General features: G+C 46.1%; 1 protein-coding gene across 1 annotated transcript; it reads left to right on the forward strand.

Annotated features, from left to right (window-relative positions):
• The first annotated feature begins 3012 nt into the window (after positions 1–3012).
• On the forward strand, positions 3013–13235 carry LOC146063277 (carbohydrate sulfotransferase 11-like). Its single transcript, XM_083175513.1, has 2 exons — positions 3013–3314; positions 11606–13235. Exons 1-2 carry the CDS (start codon positions 3194–3196, stop codon positions 12409–12411), a joined length of 927 nt encoding a protein of 308 aa, XP_083031639.1. The 5' UTR covers positions 3013–3193; the 3' UTR covers positions 12412–13235.
• The last annotated feature ends 5513 nt before the right edge of the window (positions 13236–18748 follow it).

Genomic DNA, 18748 nt, shown 5'->3' on the forward strand with positions numbered 1-18748 from the left:
AAACACACCCTCTGGGTAGAGCATGCCACGCCCCCTCAATGGGGCACTTTGCTAAATTTTATTACCAACTATAATCTCCCTGAAACTAGTTTTCAAAAGTTCTCTCATTAAATCTTAGCATATAAACTGCAGGGGATATGTGTGGTTGGGTATAAATAACGGGGACATGCTGTGTTTGTAGTCTTGTAAAATGTTCTCATTATTGTAGTGATGAATGTGCTATATAAACTATTGCTGGATGACATGTGGTAAACCTGCGCCACCTACTGGACAGATGTGTTAGTGCATAGCAATAAAAATCCTACAACAGTAGGTAAGGTGTAAAAAGGGACTGATTCAGGCCTGTTCGCTCATCTGCAAATTTGCAGAGGACTGTGAGTAGGCAGAGCCGGCCTTAGGCATAGGCAAACTAGGCAATTGCCTAGGGCATTTGGAATGCATAGGGGCAGCAGCAGCTTCTGCTGATTAAAATGATATGCAGCATGCCTATATTCTGTGTGTGAGTGAGGCTGTATCTGCATATGAAATAGGGTATTCATGGAAATCACTGTAACATAGCATTCTGTATGCAGGTACAGCCACAGTCGCACACAGGATATATTCATGCCACATATCATTTTAATCATCGGAAGCTCCTTGTATGTACTGGTCATAACAATGCAAATAAGATGAATTTTCACCAAAAAAGGCACCCAACGTTAGCAGAACTGGCCAGGAGCTGCATGGCCTATTGAGGCAAGATGTATGAGGAAACATCTGTATCCAAGCAAAGGCAGAGGTCACAGTGTTAGCGGCTGTGCGAGTGCTGTCTGCAGGTGGGTTGGTTGTGCAATAGTGTTCAACATATGTGTAAGGGGCATTCTGTGTGTCATGTATAAATGCATTAATAATGTGCGACATATGTGTAACAGGCATTATGTGTGTCATGTGTATAAGGGCATTAATAATGTGCAACATATGTGTAATGGGCATTATGTGTGTCATGTGTATAAGGGCATTAATAATGTGCAACATATGTGTAAGGTGCATTATGTGTGTCATTATGTGTATGAAGGGCATTAATAAAGGTTGGCATAATGTGTAAGGGGCATTATGGTTATAAGGACATTAATAATGTGTGTCATGTGTAAGGGGCATTACTGTGTGGTATTATCAGGTGTGCCAAGAGAAAGGGTTAGGGGATAAAAATTACCCAGGCCAAAGTCTGATGGAAGGGCCCAGTGAGGGCCCCGGGCCCCCTCCCCTTAAGTGACAGCAGCAGCTGCAGCTCTTCTCCTCTGCCCAGCACACACTACTTTGGAGGTGCTGAAAATACAATATTTTCGCAGGATTTTTTTCTAAGGGTATAATGTGAATTATGTGAGGAGTAATGTATATAAGGTAAAGTGGTATTACTGTGTGATGTAACGTGAATAAGGGACACCATCACATGATATAATGTGAATAAAGTTGCACTACTGTGTGGCATAATTTGAATTGGGGGTACTATCGGGTGGCCATGCCCCTTCCCAGAAAGAACACACCCCTGTTTGGGCTGCGCACCGAATTTGTGCACTGCTTCTTTTTAAATATTGCGGGTAGGAGCACCAAAATGATGACTGCTATGATGAGGGTTGATGGTGCTGGGAAAGGGGAGCAGGGTCAGAGGCGGAACTAGTGGCGGTGCTAGGGGGCACCAGCCAAAATCTTGCCTAGGGCGTCATTTAGGCTAGGGCCGGCTCTGTGAGTAGGTTACAGTTGCCCAACAACTGCCCCATGCAAGTCTGTGACAAAGACAATCTGATCGAGGCCGGAGCTGATGCCCAGTGCAGGGCCATCTTAACAGCAGTGTGGGCCCCTGGGCAAAGCAATGCACTGGGGCTCTTATCCATTCTCCCCTCCTAGGGGTGGGGGGTGCTATCAGCAGCAGCTTTGATGTCGTACGGGTGGCAGGGGGTGCTCTATCTTCCACTCAACATGTAGGACCTGGAGCAGCAACTTCTGCTAATTACTCCTTTACTGCACAGGTGGTGGGAGGGAGAACACTAACGTGTGTTAGGGGGCACTGAGCTGAATGAAGGGTCCCTTGTAAATTACTTCCAGGGAGGTAGGGGGTGTTTTGTACGCAGGGGAGGTTGGATAATGGAGAGGGCTTAATATTCGTAATTTTCCGGTGGAAGGGCAGCTTGTTTGATATCGCCATTGTCTGGAAATAGATTTCTTAGCCTTCAATAGTATAAAAACCTAGAGTCCCAACTTTCAGGAGGTGCTGGGGACTTGGGGATCAGAGATCAGGAGCCAGTGCAATCCATTGACAAAAATATAAAACTGTACACCAGACGTTTGGAGCTGGAGCAGGGACCGGCTGCTGGAAGGTTGATATCTCTGGTTCTGGGCACGATAGAGACAAGCCGCTAGTGTCGGCAGAAAGGGAAGAGTTCCAGCTTTTGAAATATACTCTCAGAAATACTCTGTCAAAGAGAACCTGAGAAATATGACTGGGAAGTGCAATTAACAGGTTGGATGTGGACTGCTGCTTTGAAGTTGGATATCTCCAGTTTCCCAGGGCCAATTTTCAAAATTCCAGTATCCCTGGAAAAAGGGGATCCTCAGCTATTAGAATATGGCCCTTATACACCTGGGGCCCCTGGGCAAGTGCCCATTAAGCCCGTACGAAAAGACGGCCCTGGCCCAGTGTCTGATCAACCAATAGGCTCCGGAAAAGACGCCTTGCAGGTGATAGCTGGGAAATAAAATGAAGGCCTAATTTATTCCATGCTATCCCCCATTGCGATGGACTGTGTGATTTTGTGTCGACCTATTGACTGTCTACCTAAACACTGTCTATGAGCTATACCACACCCAGTGGTGACACCCGGCTGCCACGCACATGCACCGCTGCAGATTGGCAGAGAGACGCTGACATCAGCTGTGCGACTCTCTTTGAGGACAGCGGAACATGCAGACAATCCTCAGGTAAAGACCGGTCAGCTGATGAGCGAGGTCCTGAGATAAGTGTCTCTGTAGCCGCAGAACCATTGTGTCTGAGGTGTTATCATGTCTGTCCCCCTGGGGGAGTAGTATACAGGTAGTGTACACAGAGAACACAGAGCAAACAGTACTTTAACCTTCTGGCTAGTGCTGACTGACACAGGGGCAGTGGAGTAAGTCAGGCCTCCCGGACACTCCTGGGAACCACACACAAAGCCGCGCCATGAAGTTCCTGCTGCGGATCTGCATTCTGTCGCTGGTGATCGGAACAATTTACTTTATACTTTACTATATGGAGAGGATAAGAGGGAAACTAAACCAAGGGGCAAGTTCTGTACTGAGAGGTGAGTACTCCAAGCTGCAGGTACTCCGAATACGCTACTTGTGTAATATGCCTGATTTTTTAATTGTATTGCATCGCATCGCATGTAATATAGTGGCATACAATTCATGTGATGCGATTTTTCATTGTAAAGACCCGATTATTTAATTGTATAGTCACTCATGGGTGATTTCATACCCCCACTATCAAGCTATGCATGGAGTTGAATTTATATAGTGTGGCGAGTGCAGCGAGCGGACGCAGAATACATGTAAAGTAATCCGTGGCCCCTCGCGGGGATCGCCACGCTTCGGGCTCGGTGGCGCGCTCCATGCGTAGTTGGATAGTGGGGGTATGAAATCACCCATGGGCGACTATATAATTAAAAATCAGGTCTTTACAATGAAAAATCGCATCGCATGCCTTAAGTAGTGGCATGCAATGAAAAAATCGGGCTCCCAGATAATACACATATTCAGATCTGATCGCAGTACAAATTTGTTTGGAAATTTGTATCTCACCCAAATCTAATTCTCTCTGCTCATGTTACATCTGCCCCACCTGCAGTGCACATGGTTTTGCCCATTTTCCAAACAAATTTTCACTGGGATTAGATCTGAATAAAGGCCTATAATTGGTGCAGCAGGTGCATTGCACTGGGGCCCCTAAGGACTATAGGGCCCACATCTGCCATACACTGCTGTGAACTTGGGTTGGAGTGGAGGGGGGGTTATATTTTTGCACCTGGGCCAACCACTCACAAGTTCCACCACTGCTGCAACCTACTAGTTGACCTTTAACATGTTACCCCCTTTATAGTGCACTGGTCACCTGCACACAGCAGCCGGCCGCCGACACTAACCCAGTAATCAGCCTATCACTAGAAACTGACGCCATCAGCAATACAGTCTGACCCGCGCTGTTATGTCTGCCCAGCTCCAGCACAAACCTAGCTGCAGAATTTGGGTTGCATTGCATTAAATGCAGCGTATTTCTCTCTATTAAATGCATCGCAGTCCCCTCTGCTTGTGTTCTGCACGTTGCAATTTTAGATTCTCAAAACAATACGTTTTCTAAAGTTGTAAAAAAATCTCCCCTTGCCCCATAGTACGGTTTGTCTACCTGAGATGATTTCAATGTCAGTTTTTTCAGGCCCCTCTGTGGCATAAACTAAGCCACATCCAAGCGATTATTCTGGGCATTCTTCTGCCATGTCTGGTGTAAATCTGCTACATTTCATAAATGAAGCCTACATCCCCACAAGATGAAGGGAAACCAGTTTTCCTGACCTGGATACAATGTTCCACGTGCCGATGACGTGACAGAAATAACATGTTCTGATGTGCAGGATGTACAGTACAGGCTCTCATGCTGTAATATCAGAATGTGAGTAATGTACAGACTTACTACTGTACTGTACGCCGTTCCTGCTGTACCGACAATATCACATTATTACAAGCTGTATAACCCGTACTTCCGCTGCAGAGAACACTGGTCATTGGGAGTGGATTGCTGTTACAAGTTTTCACTAAGTTATTATTATTATTATTATTATTATTATCATTAATAATAAACTTTATTTATATGGCGCCACAAGGGTTCTGCAGCGCTTGACAATACATAAATGAGCAAAAAACAATTAAATAAGGAATTACAGTACAATTCAATTTAGGACAAGTACATGGTAAATAAAGACAGTTCCATCAGGGGACAGGACAATGATGCAATCATCAGGGTGGCGGATATAAATATACAGTATATTCTAAGAAAAGTACATGAGGAGAGAGGGCCCTGCTCTTGAGAGCTTACATTCTAAAGTTGTACTATTATCAGGAAACTGCACAGGAGCAGGACCCATTCCGCGTGATTGCATGTGTAGAACAGGTCCTGCGTAATTGCACGCAGTCCCCCTTCTGCCTCTTCCTGATTGGCTGATCTGGAGTTCATATATCAGCCCAGTATCTGAATGCTTCCGAGTTGCATCACTAGCCACAGTTGAGTACACAATGCTCCCTTTAAATTAGGGGGGTGATTAAGGTTGGTTTACAAAAGCAAACTCCTTTTTTTAATGGACAAACCCATGCTGCACTGCAGGTGGGGCAGATGTAACCTGTGCAGAGAGCGTTAGATTTGGGTGAGTTATTTTGTGTCTGTGCAGGGTAAATACTGGTTGCTTTATTCTTACACTGCAATTTAGATTTCAGTTTGAACACACTGCACCCAAATGTAACTCTCTCTGCACATGTTACATCTACCCCACCTGCAGTGCAGTATGGTTTTGTCCATTATGGAAGGCGTTTGCTTTTGCAAACCAACCTGAATCACTCCCTTAGACTAGTACAAAAGGTACTTGTGTATTAGCCGGGCGCCCAATTAGCATACGTACGCAGGCATAGGCTAAGCTACGCTGTCAGCATAGTCCAACGGCTGCCTAGCGTAGTTAGCGCAGTGACTCCACGGCAGCCCGGCTCTGTCCCCGGCGTCCATGGCTCTGTCCCCAGCATTCATTCCAAGCCTAGTGAGCACCTCTCACACAGCGCCGGTAACCACCAGATAACCTGTGCTGGTGGACGCCAGCCTCCTCTAGCATCCTCAAAAAGTGTCTGCTGTAAGGGGGCGGACATTTTTTGAGGGTCATTTTCATTAACAAGCCTGCCGGGAGGAGAGCCCTCCAGGACCGCAGACAAGAGATAAATAGATCTGCGAGCAGTGGCGGTGGCGAACAGAGTGGCCCCAGCAGCAGGTTAGCGCATGATAGGTCTGCGGGGCTATTGTTACGCCACTGGGAGTCGCGCTTATTCAACCTCTTGGCTTGCCAGTATGGGACACAGGTGCGTGTGAGATGCTCACGCACCCCATTCGTAGCAATGGAATGCGCGTGCATGTGAGCCGTTCGCACGTCCCTGTCCTGCTGCGCCGGAGGTGTTGAATAAGCGTGGCTCCAACTGTATTCGCATTGTGCAATGTATACAACAACGTGCCCGGATCTCATTGCAAATGGAGTGATAGATAAATGGCCCCTTATATTTGTGACAGACATAGGAGGTCACATGATGATAACACAGTGTAAATACAAGTGTGACTCCCTCACGTGCAGTAATGAGTGTAATCTGCCGCTCACTGATGGGAACACAGTTATGTCACAGTTATTATGTCACAGGCCTCTCACTAAACCGGTCTGTGTACTCCCAGAGGATCTGACCCTGCAATGGGGTCACACGGAAATACAGGGATTATTCATAACTTAATGCAGATCTAGAACAAAGAAGTGAGTATAAATAAGGCCCAGAATCCTGTTTTTGTTCTTATTTCTATTATGGCCCAATCTATTATTTTGTTGCAGTTTATAATTTGCATTCATATGATAAGAGATACAAATAATTATAAGCAGATTCACATTAGCAGCAGTTAAGGTCAGGCTCCGATTCTTGGGGTGTCAGGTAGTTGCCATCGATGGCAAGTCTGCAACTGGCCATCGATAGTGCTTAACTATGCAATGGATGACCATCGATATTTTACATATTGATGGTCATCCATTGTGTTTGATTGGCCTGTGGGCCAATCAAAACACGGGGTGGGGCTTTGCGGGTGTCAGGGGTGGAGCTATGCTCCGTGTCCCGGCACTTTGGAAAAAAAAAAAACATTGTTTTGCTATTCCATCGATGGAGGGAAACCATCTGGTTCTCCCCCATCGATGGCAAAAGTATTTGACATCGGCCATGAACCATCGATGATTTCGAATCATCGATGGTCGATGGCCATCCCTAGTGTCAGGACTGCATGCCGCTGAATACTCAGGTGGAAGCACATACTGGGTCTGTAGCAGAGTGCAGTGCAACTCAGCCATTGCATTCGGCATAGACGCCGGTCTGTCAGCCGTGTCACACGTTTACATTTTTATCCATGGGATTTCCATAGAAAAATTCAGAGCTGCAACTAAGGGAGCACATAGATGCCTGCAGCTCCCGGCAGCCAGTAGCGCTGTGGAGGAGCCAAGAGACACTCTGCGAAGGCACACTGCAGACTGCGGGGCTGCCGGAAGCATATTTATGCTGCTTTCACACCAAAAACCTGCTTAGACCCTGTATTTAAAAAACATTTCTTAAAACTGGTCAGAGCAAGTTAAACCCCTTTCACATAGCATGTTGTAAACGGTATATTACAGTTTAATTACCTTTTTTGCACCTTTCACATTGAACTCGTTTCACCCATAAAAAACAGTTGGGGTGTTTGGTGCACCCCCCAAAAATAAAAAAAAAATTCATATATGTTGCATGTATACAGCTGGTCCCGCTCCGTGCATATCTAATGAGCGGGACCCAGCACAGTGCATATTTAATGAGCGGGTCCCCACCCCCTGCATATGTAATATGTACATATGCACGGGGCGGGGACACAGAGCTGGTCCCGCTCATTAAATATGCAGGGGGGACCTGCTCATTAAATATGCACTGCGCTGGGTCCCGCTCATTAGATATGCACGGAGCGGGCCCAGCTCGGCACTCACTGCTGCCTGGGCCCAGGGCTGCCATCAGAAATGATGGGGCCCAGGACTGTGAGAATAAATAGGGGAAATTGATGAGTGTGTGACAGTGAGAAACAGAAGAGAGAGGGAAAGGAGAAATAAGAAGAGAGAGAGAGGGGGGAGCAACAGAGAGGTCAGTCTGAACAAGACTACATAATGCAAGTACTCACTGTGGTGGGGGCTGACAGGGAGATCCTTGCTGCACTGTTTTCTTTGGATCCCTGTGACTTGCTGGCTGGGTCCTCCTCCTCCCCTCATCCGCACAGGCAGTGCACCATGATCTCCATGCAGCACTCTGTCTGTACCTCCTGAGTGAGCAGCAGCTCTTACAGAGAGCTGCATCAGTCATCCATTAATCTGGTCTACTCTGGTCCCGGATAGCAGGGGTTGCTGGGACATGTATTTTTTTTTTTAAAGTGCCTTGCTGCCAGACACTTAAAAAGAACTACATGTCCCAGCAGCCCCTGTTGTCCGAGACCAGAGCAGAGTCTGGCTGCAGTAGAGCCGATGGACACACCACTGGGACAGGGCAGATAGATAGCTGGTAAGGAACTATTTGATGTAGTTGTAGGACCAGGTCTGGGCCCCTTTCTATGTGAGGGCCTGGGACTCCAGACCCCACAGACACCCCCCCTGTCGGCGAGCCTGCCTGGGCCCTAAATACCATCTAGGATCCGTCTGTTTTAACCATTTTGATTTACCGGTTTTCTTGAAGCGGTAATTTAAAAATGGCGCTTTCACACTGCAGCTATAACTGTTTTGAAACGGTTAAAAATTGTCAAATTACCAGGTTATAGAGGGGTATTAGAATGCTCTGAGTAGTTCTCTATATTTCCCTGAGCTGGTGTCCCTGAAGAAGGCGTAAATTTGCTTCTGCGCGGGCTATATGGTAAAACCCTCTATTTGCATTCATATAAAGAGTTCCATCAGTAACAGCTCTGGACAACAAAATGTTGACATACAAAATGTCGATACAAGCAAAAGTTAGACACATGAAACGGTAGATATGAGTGTATAAAGTTTTTTGCTGCCAATGTCGACACAGACCTCCAATAAGTGAAGCGCGTACCCTCGCTGTGCTCGCCATGCTGCTCTCAGCACACTTTACCATTCCCAACCAGAGTCCACGTGGATGTTAAAGTATGAAAAATTTAAAAATATTGGAGAAAAAACTTATGTCAACCTTTTCATGTGTTGACCTTTTTCATGTCGATCTTTTTCATGTCGACATGTTGCCAATGTTGACTATTTGGTGTCAACCTATTGACTGTCGACCTAGACATCTCAATCTACCCCTATTGGATCTCATTTTACAGGAGAATCCTCCGGTTACCTCACTGTCTGTGACACTGGTGCACAAACATAGTGGTGACCCCAAGGGTCGGCGTGCCATCGCTAAATCAATTTACAGGTGCCCAAAATGACAATGTTTCCTGTTTGAGATCAGTAATCTGTCAGGACATGTTGGTCCTTATAGTGATTATTTTTTTTAGGTCCTGCGGTACCTCATAACCATCAATTTACAACCGCAAGTATGAAGATCAGTATGGTGACTCTCACTGTTTATAATATGGCTCCTCGCAGAAATCACCTCACAGACACCCCCATTGTAGTATTCACCTCACAGACACCCCCATTGTAGTAATCACCTCACAGACCCCGCCATTGTAGTAATCACCTCACAGACACCCCCATTGTAGTATTCACCTCACAGACACCCCCATTGTAGTAATCACCTCACAGACCCCGCCATTGTAATAATCACCTCACATACACCCCCATTGTAGTATTCACCTCACAGACACCCCCATTGTAGTAATCACCTCACATACACCGCCATTGTAGTAATCACCTCACAGACACCGCCATTGTAGTAATCACCTCACAGACCCCCCCATTGTAGTATTCACCTCACAGACACCCCCATTATAGTGATCACCTCACAGACACCACCATTGTAGTAATCACCTCACATACACCGCCATTGTAGTAATCACCTCACAGACACTGCCATTGTAGTAATCACCTCACAGACACCCCCCATTGTAGTAATCACCTCACATACACCGCCATTGTAGTGATCACCTCACAGACACCACCATTGTAATAATCACCTCACAGACACGCCACTGTAGTAATCACCTCACATACACCGCCATTGTAGTGATCACCTCACAGATACCGCTATTGTAGTAATCACCTCACAGACACTGCCATTGTAGTAATCACCTCCCAGACACCCCCATTGTAGTAATCACCTCACATACACCGCCATCATACCCTCCAACATGACCCATTCCATTAGGTACAAAATGCTCTGTTCCTGGACTTCCCTGTCAGTGGCAGTTACAGAGGTTGGACTCCAGCACCGTCCAAAATTCAAAGAGGGGGGGTCACATCAACTGTGAGTGAGTCCAGGACAGTGATGCTTGGGGTGGCATTAAGTGTGGCTCCCCCTTTTTGAATATTGGACTGTGCTGCCCTCACATCTGCAACTGCCACTGGCAGGTAAGTCCAAAAACAGAGCATTTTGTACCTAATGGAATGGGCCATGTTGGAGGGTATGCGCCATTGTAGTGATTACCTCACAGACACCGCCATTGTAGTGATCACCTCACAGACACCGCCATTGTAGTGATCACCTCACAGACACCCAATTGTAGTAATCACCTCACAGACACCGCCATTGTAGTAATCACCTCACAGACACCGCCATTGTAGTAATCACCTCACAGACCCCCCCATTGTAGTAATCACCTCACAGACACCGCCATTGTAGTAATCACCTCCAAGACACCCCCATTGTAGTAATCACCTCACAGACACTGCCATTGTAGTGATCACCTCACAGACACTGCCATTGTAGTAATCACCTCACAGACACCCCCATTGTAGTAATCACCTCACATACACCGCCATTGTAGTGATCACCTCACAGACATCGCCATTGTAGTAATCACCTCACAGACATCGCCATTGTAGTAATCACCTCACAGACACCCCCATTGTAGTAATCACCTCACATACACCGCCATTGTAGTGATCACCTCACAGATACTGCTATTGTAGTAATAACCTCACAGACACCCCCATTGAAGTAATCACCTCACAGACACCCCCATTGTAGTGATCACCTCACAGACACCCCATTGTAGTAATCACCTCACAGACACCCCATTGTAGTAATCACCTCACAGATACCACCATTGTAATAATCACCTCACAGACACGCCACTGTAGTAATCACCTCACATACACCGCCATTGTAGTGATCACCTCACAGATACTGCTATTGTAGTAATAACCTCACAGACACCCCCATTGAAGTAATCACCTCACAGACACCCCCATTGTAGTGATCACCTCACATACACCGCCATTGTAGTGATCACCTCACATACACCGCCATTGTAGTGATCACCTCACAGACACCGCCATTGTAGTAATCACCTCACAGATACTGCTATTGTAGTAATCACCTCACAGACACCCCCATTGTAGTAATCACCTCACAGACACCCCCATTGTAGTAATCACCTCACAGACACCCCCATTGTAGTGATCACCTCACAGACACCCCATTGTAGTAATCACCTCACAGACACCGCCATTGTAGGGATCACCTCACAGACACCACCAATTTCATTTTTCTTTAGTCACATTACAGCACCCCCCATCTCTTCCAGGATTAGGGGCCCTGACGTTTAAGCTTCATTAGTTTCATAGTAATGCCCCACCCTTGAGTTCTTGTTGTTACATAGAAATTGATTTCTGATTCCTGTTTCCAGCAGGCAACAAGAAGCCAGTGAGGCGGCCATTGGTGACATTTGACGCCTTTCTTCACGCCCAGCAACTTAGGAAAACAAAGCTTAGACATTTTTGCAGCAAGTTCCAAGAATTTGGCACTGTCAATGGGTCCGACAGTGGGGAACATCTTATTTCCAGCCTGATCGTAAGCCCTAAACTGTTGATGGTTTATTGTAAGTCACCCGGTGTGGCCGTCGACCAATGGGAAGAGCTGATACAAGCGATGGAGAAAGGAGCTGACGCGGAAACGTGGAGGGTTCTTCCCCATGACCACCAACCCGAAGCGTTTGCCAACAAGCTCCGAGACTATGACCTGCCCACGCTGGAACGTGTCCTCCGAACCTACACCAAGGTCCTCTTTGTTAGGGATCCGTTTGAAAGGCTTGTTTCCATGTACATGCAAGACCATGCCGGAGAAATCACCTTTGATGAGTTTATCGAGGACATTCTGGACATGGAGACCGGCGAGGGCGGCGTCTCGCCCAATTCAGTGATAAATTTGTGCCACCCTTGTTTCGTCAAATACGACTATATAGTTATGTATGATTTCTTGAAGGCCGAACTGTACCATCTCGTCAATAGAATATTCTCCACTCAAGGGGGAATAAAACTGCCGGCTTCTACAGACACCAAGTCGAAATCGCCACCAAAGTGGCTGGTGGAGAACCTGTTCCGGGGACTAAGCGAGCAGCAAATGCATCGACTTTATGAAATCTATTCCCAGGATTTCGAGGCCTTCTCATTGCGCGGCAGCTTGCTCTGGAATCACACGGGACAAGCCCATTAAAGGTCGCTCTCAGAGTATTTATTTGATGTAGCAAAGGGTTAAAGGTCAACAGGGTCTAGGTCGACATAGCTAATGTAGACAGGGTTGGAAGGTCGACGCAAGCATGAGGTCGACAATGGGAAAGTCGACAGTCCAAATGTCGACATGAGTTTTTCTCCGTATTAGTGTACCGCGTCCCCTCACATGCCTCGCTGCCCCCTACCCCTTAGTGGATGGTAGGGTATGAAATACCGCCTGTCGGCAAATGTCAGTTATAAAATAATTAAAAACTCATGTCGACATTTTGACTGTCGACCTTCCCATTGTCTACCTAATGCTTGTATTGACCTTCCGACTCTGTTGACCTTAGTCATGTCGACCTATTTCATGTGTCGACTTTTAGCGGTTGACATGTACGTTGACCTTCATAGTTTTTCTATAGTTTCTTTTTTTTTTTTAAATGGAAATATTTTTTGTCTGACTTTTTCTAGAGTTTTTCTTGAAATTCTAAACGTGACGGACGATTCTGAGTAGATCTTATAGATCTTGGACGGAGATGTATCAAATCCTTGGAGAGAAATAAAGTGTATAAAATAGAATAGCAAGCAATCGGCTCCTAAATGTCATTTTTCAAACCTAGCCACTAAAATGGCAAATAGAAGCTTATTGGTTAGTTCTTTACCTCTCTCCACATTACCTCCAATGCTTGGTGCTTCTCCCGCTGCATTTGTTTTTTTCCTAAGTGCGCTGCTTTTTTTGTTGTTGTTGTTGTTGTTGTTGTTCTTTTGCATTTTATTACTTTCCTCTTGTCCATGGAATGTTTTTTAATAAATAATACATTTTTAGTTTTAGTCTTTTATTCTTTATTGGTTCATGGAAGTCTGTATTTAATGCGATAGTTAGGGGCTAATTTGGCTCATCGTTTATCTCTCTCATTTTATTTCTTGTTAAGGCTTAATACATCTGCCCCACAGCCTGTAACATGACTGTTAGATATTGATTGCTTGGCACTTTATCTCTCTCCAATCCCTGTAAGATAGGACTCTGTAGGACTGCACTTTTTCATTCAATCTGCGTCCATTTGTTAGCTAAAAAGAGTGAACATGACAAGAAAATACTCATGTCCTTTTGACAAAGGCAAGATGTACTAAGCCTAGGAGAGAGATAAAGCGGGGAGAAATAAAGCAACACCCAGTCAGCCCCTAACTGTCATTTTTCAAACTTGTGACAGTTGGGGCGGCTTGGTTGGGGCACCATTTATCACACACCAGTGGATCCCAACCTGGGTTACTTATAAACCTGGGGATACTCTGCAGGCCGGTTGGGGGTACTTGAAAATAATATTGATAATTGCGGAAGAAGTCTCCCATTGCCGTGGAGATGAACCAAGTGGCGTCACTTTCGGTTCCATCTGCAGCAGCATCAGCGTCTCCTCGTGCTTTTGTCCACTGGGAGCTACCTGTGCTGCCCTCAGACATCAGCGATCATCTGCCCCGCAGTGACATGGGTGGTGGAAGCAGTGGCATTAATCCTACAGGTGTTAGCGGGAACCCCGGATATAGTGCACAGCCAGTTTGTGGCGCCCCCCCCCCTCCCAGGCTCATCTCCAGCGTGTTTCCCCAGTGTGTGACGTGATGACGTCACACGCATAACGGAGAGGCTGAAGCAGGAGAGAGGTAGAGAGACGAGCATACACTGCTGCTTCCCTTGGCTCTGACGCATCCCAGGCCGCCCCAGCACGCCCATCCGCCCATCCTGTACACAGTAGCCAATAGCCGGCTCTGTGTCCAGTAAATTGAATCAGTGGGGGGAGTTGTCATCTCTGCCATGGCCGCACCCACGCTGCGGCTGATTTGCCTCCGGTGCTCAGTCACTGGGCAGCGGCAGGCAGCAGCATGTCAGTGCGTCGAGCGGGTGCCGGCGCCCACACAGACCCCACTGCTGCTTGTTCCCCCAAGCAGATGCTGTGGCTGCCTTACAGTAGTTATGCCACTGCCGCACACTACTCCTCCGCTACTCCTTCATTTAAGGACACACATACCGCTCACTTCCACTCCACTAGTAAGTACTGTGGATATTTCAAAATTGAGAGGAGGGGTGCAAAATAAATGAAAAGCCGAATCAAGGGGTACGGGAGAAAAAACAGGTTGGGAACCGCTTTCATACACTACGAGTTCTGAAACGAAAAACAGAATTTGCTGATAAAGCGACCCAACAGCCTGTAACTGACGGGAGCTGATTGGTTAGTATTTTATCTCTCTCTAAGCTATGGTAAATACCCTACTCTGTGCCCAGCATATTCATATCCCTTTACTGAATACATTTGACGAAATATAATATATGTAAGTTCAGCGGCATTCGTTACGTAAACCGTGTGCGACACAGTACTGAACATGCACACTGATGATAGCTTAGCACTCACTGGCTGTTCAATTGAGCGGCCAATGGGGGTGATTCAGGTAGGTTTGCAAAAGCAAGCTTCTTTAATGGACAAAATCATGCTGCACTGCAGGTGGGGCAGATGTAACATGTGCAGAGAGAGAGAGAATTACATTTGGGTGACTTATTTTGTTTCTGTGCAGGGTAAACACTGGTTGCTTTATTTTTACACTGCAATATAGATATCAGTTTGGATCCCCCACCCAAATCTAACTCTCTGCGCATGTTACATCTGCCCCACCTGCAGTGCACATGGTTTTGCCCATTAGAGAGAGATTTTGCTTCTGTGAGTGAACCTGAATTAGACCCAATATACAGCGTACCAGCAATGTGTCTGCGCACAGCGTCAGTGAATGAAACATTTTCACGTATGAAGACGGATATGGGTCATTAGGTCGACCAAACTAAGGTTGACATACATTGGGTAGACCGCTGAAGGTCGACAGGCCTTTCATCGACACATACAAAAGGTCGAAATGCCTAAGGTGGACAGGGTCATAAGGTCTACACATGTATTAGGTCGACTTTGGGAAGGTTGACACAAATAAGGTTGACTCAATGTATGTCGACCTTAGTGTCCCAATGAAGGCAACCTTGGAGTTTGTTTTTCTTCTGCTTGATTCATCTCTGGTTTTACAAATCTGAGATATCCTGCAATCTGTAGTGTGTGTGGGCGCAAACAGGGTGTAACCGTATTAATCATACACAATCCCCATTGTTACATTACACAATGTGCGCCTATCCATTATTACACACTCTCATCATGTAAAGCATTGCTTAAAGCTGTGTTCTCCTATGACGCTATGGGCCTTATTCTAGTTCACTCTTCCTGACAAAATCCTTCTTAGATGGACAAAACCATGTGCACTGCAGGTGGGGCAGATGTAAAATGTGCAGAGATTAGATTTGGTGAGTTATTTTGTTTCTGTGCAGGGTAAATACTGACTGCTTTATTTTTACACTGCAATATAGATCTCACTTTGAAGTAAAGGGTGTGGTATAGGGGTCCGTTCAGTTGGGATCCCGACAGTCATTATCCCGACTGGCCGGAGTCAGACAGCATAGCGAGTGCAAAAAAGCCCCTTGCGGGCACGGTGGCTCGCTGCGCGAGCCACCTATTCTATTCTTCCTTTATGGGGGTTGTGGACCCCCACGAGGGAAAATAGCGGGTGTCCGTCGGGCACCCGGCGTCGGGAACCCGTCCGGCACCCGAAGTAAAACCCCACCCAAATCTAATTCTCTCTGCACAAGTAACATCTACCCCGCCTGCAGTCCATCTAAGAAGGATTTTGTCAGAAAGAATGAACTAGAATAAGGCCCTAAATCCCAGAGGTCGCATTACGCCAGTGACTGGAGCTGATACTGATAGAGGCAGATTCTGGTTATTCTATGAAGCTTCATATACGCCATTTTGTATGGATCATATATGTAATGTATTGTGTTTCTCATTTGAGAGAGGCAGATTCTGGTTATTCTGTGTAGCTTCATATACGCCATTTTGTATGCATCATGATGTAATGTATTGTGTTTTCTCATTATTTCTAGTTTAGTTTAAAAGAATGTTACCTTGAAAGTTACTCGTAAATCCTTTATAATTGGCACAACGTTTATTTGTATTTCTGGCTGTACGGCCAGGAGATGTGGGGGAACCAGATTTCAGTAGTGATGTGAACAAGCTGGGGTGTGCCAATTAGTTGTGATTTGTGTATAGTTATGGAATGCAATTATATGTGTGAAACCCATTATGTAATAGATAAGAAAATGAATATATGTGAGCTTTAGGCTATTAAACGCCAGAACATCGTTTTGACACTCCAGAGTGTGTGTCGATTTGATTATTCTCCTGCTAGCAGTTAAAGAACACAGGTTTATGATCAATTCCCAGAGACTAAGGACAGGCAGTTGTTAGAATCCCATCACAGAAGGTTCAGGATGGGGGAACACCTCTAACATTACATGGTGCTGAAACCCCCGGGAAAGCCAAGAAATTGGACGGAGGAATGACCTGTATCTGACCAGAGATCCCAACAAACGTCAAACCGCGGTAAGTGGCAAATTGATAAGCGATTTTCGCCAATTGTTACTTGACGTGTCTTGATATCTCTGCCAGAATACTTATTTCTCTCTCTGATTCAAGCGCTTCTCATATTGTCCTGCCTCCTTGTCTCAGGGAAAAGTTATAAGGGAAAATGTTGAATATTGTCTGATTGTAACGTTTGTTATAGTGATAATTGTTGCCATACAGTAGATTGTTGTTAGAATCCCATCACAGAAGGTTCAGGATGGGGGAACACCTCTAACAATACTGGGAAATCACAACATTTCTGCACAATTGTGTATTTCTGTGCGTTAATTTTCTGCAGTAACAAAGAGACAGAAACTATGGCCCTTATTCTGGTTAACGGGCAAGGCTGCAAATTTCGAGTACGCCCGCCCCCCCCCCCCCCCCCCTCGCATGTCGCAATTACCTGCAGGCATGCGAATGGCTGATTTGCATAATCATCCATTCACAGCCTTGCTTAAGATATAACATGTATCTGGTGAAGCAATGTGCGAGACTACATACATATGTGCTTGGTGAGTCAGTGTTTACTGAGAGGCTTCATAGAGTTATCAAATAGTAGGGTCCATGTGTCACCCAGATGCTGATATTAATTAGCTGAGCAATTATGTCTGTTAATGAGCTTATCCTGGATTAATGAACACGTTAATGCTTAGGTGTGAATCAGTCTGTCATTCCCTAATGGTGCTTGATTGACCTTGTAATAAAGATGCCAATTATGTACAGAAATAGGGTCACACGGTTCATTTCTGTTATATGGGTACAACAAGAAGACACAGGGCCTGATTCATGTCTGTACGGAATTACAGGGCTGCAAGGAAGCCGCTGTGCAAGTCTGTGTCTGTGTCTTTGAAATATCAATGCAGCAGAAGGGTCTGTAGGAGGTAGATGCCCATATCTCCCAAATGTCCCAATTTTTGCGAGACCGTCCCGTTTTTTTGGGACTGTCCCACGTCCCATCCGTGGCTGGAAGTGTCCCATGGTGGGGGCAGTTGGGAGCCCCCCTGCCCGGTGCTGTGCAGCAGTGAATAGATACGTACAGTGGCCCTTATTCTGGTTCATTCGGACGGAGCGGCCCCTCGTTCACACAGGGACCGATTTTTTTTTGCGTATGCGCAGCAGCATTTCTGTGTTCCCTCATTTCTAGAGGGAACACTACATCTCAACACTAGATCCCTCTATACCCTGCATTGCATCCCAACACTACATCCCACTATACCTGCACTACATTGCTACACTACATCCCCATATGGGATGCGGTCATTTGGTCTACTGCATTATGGTCGACAGTCATTAGGTCGAATCCATTAGGTCGACATGCTAAAAGGTCGACATGACTCTAGGTCGACATGGGAAAAGGTCGACATGATTCTAGTTCGAAAGGTCATTAGTTCGACAGGTCATTAGTTCGACAAGGTCATTAGTTCGACATTGTCTATGTCGACATTCACAAGGTCGACATGGAGTTTTTCACTGTTTTTTGAGCCAACATGTGCCGACAGGCGGTATTTCATGCCCTACCATCCACTAGGGCGTGGTGGGAGAATAAAATAGTGTGCCGAGCGTAGCGAGGCACCGTGCCCGACGCATAGCGAGCGCAGCGAGCGATGCGAGGGGATGCAGTGCACTTTAAACTGTGTCCATGTCGACTGTGTTGACATTCAGGTAAAAAAACAGTGAAAAACCCCATGTCGACCTTGTGAATGTCGACATAGACAATGTCGAACTAATGACCTTGTCGAACTAATGACCTGTCGACCTAGAATCATGTCGACCTTTTCCCATGTCGACCTAGAGTCATGTCGACCTTTTAGCATGTCGACCTAATGGATTCGACCTAATGACTTTCGACCATAA

Source organism: Crinia signifera, chromosome 3, assembly GCF_055691185.1.
Source record: "Crinia signifera chromosome 3, ASM5569118v1, whole genome shotgun sequence".
NCBI classification, from domain to species: Eukaryota; Metazoa; Chordata; class Amphibia; order Anura; family Myobatrachidae; genus Crinia; species Crinia signifera.

Coding starts and splice junctions, on each gene's coding strand:
- LOC146063277 (XM_083175513.1), top strand. CDS start 3,194: ATGAAGTTCCTGCTGCGGATCTGCATTCTGTCGCTGGTGATCGGAACA. Junction 3,315..11,605: donor GGCAAGTTCTGTACTGAGAG/GTGAGTACTCCA, acceptor TCCTGTTTCCAG/CAGGCAACAAGAAGCCAGTG.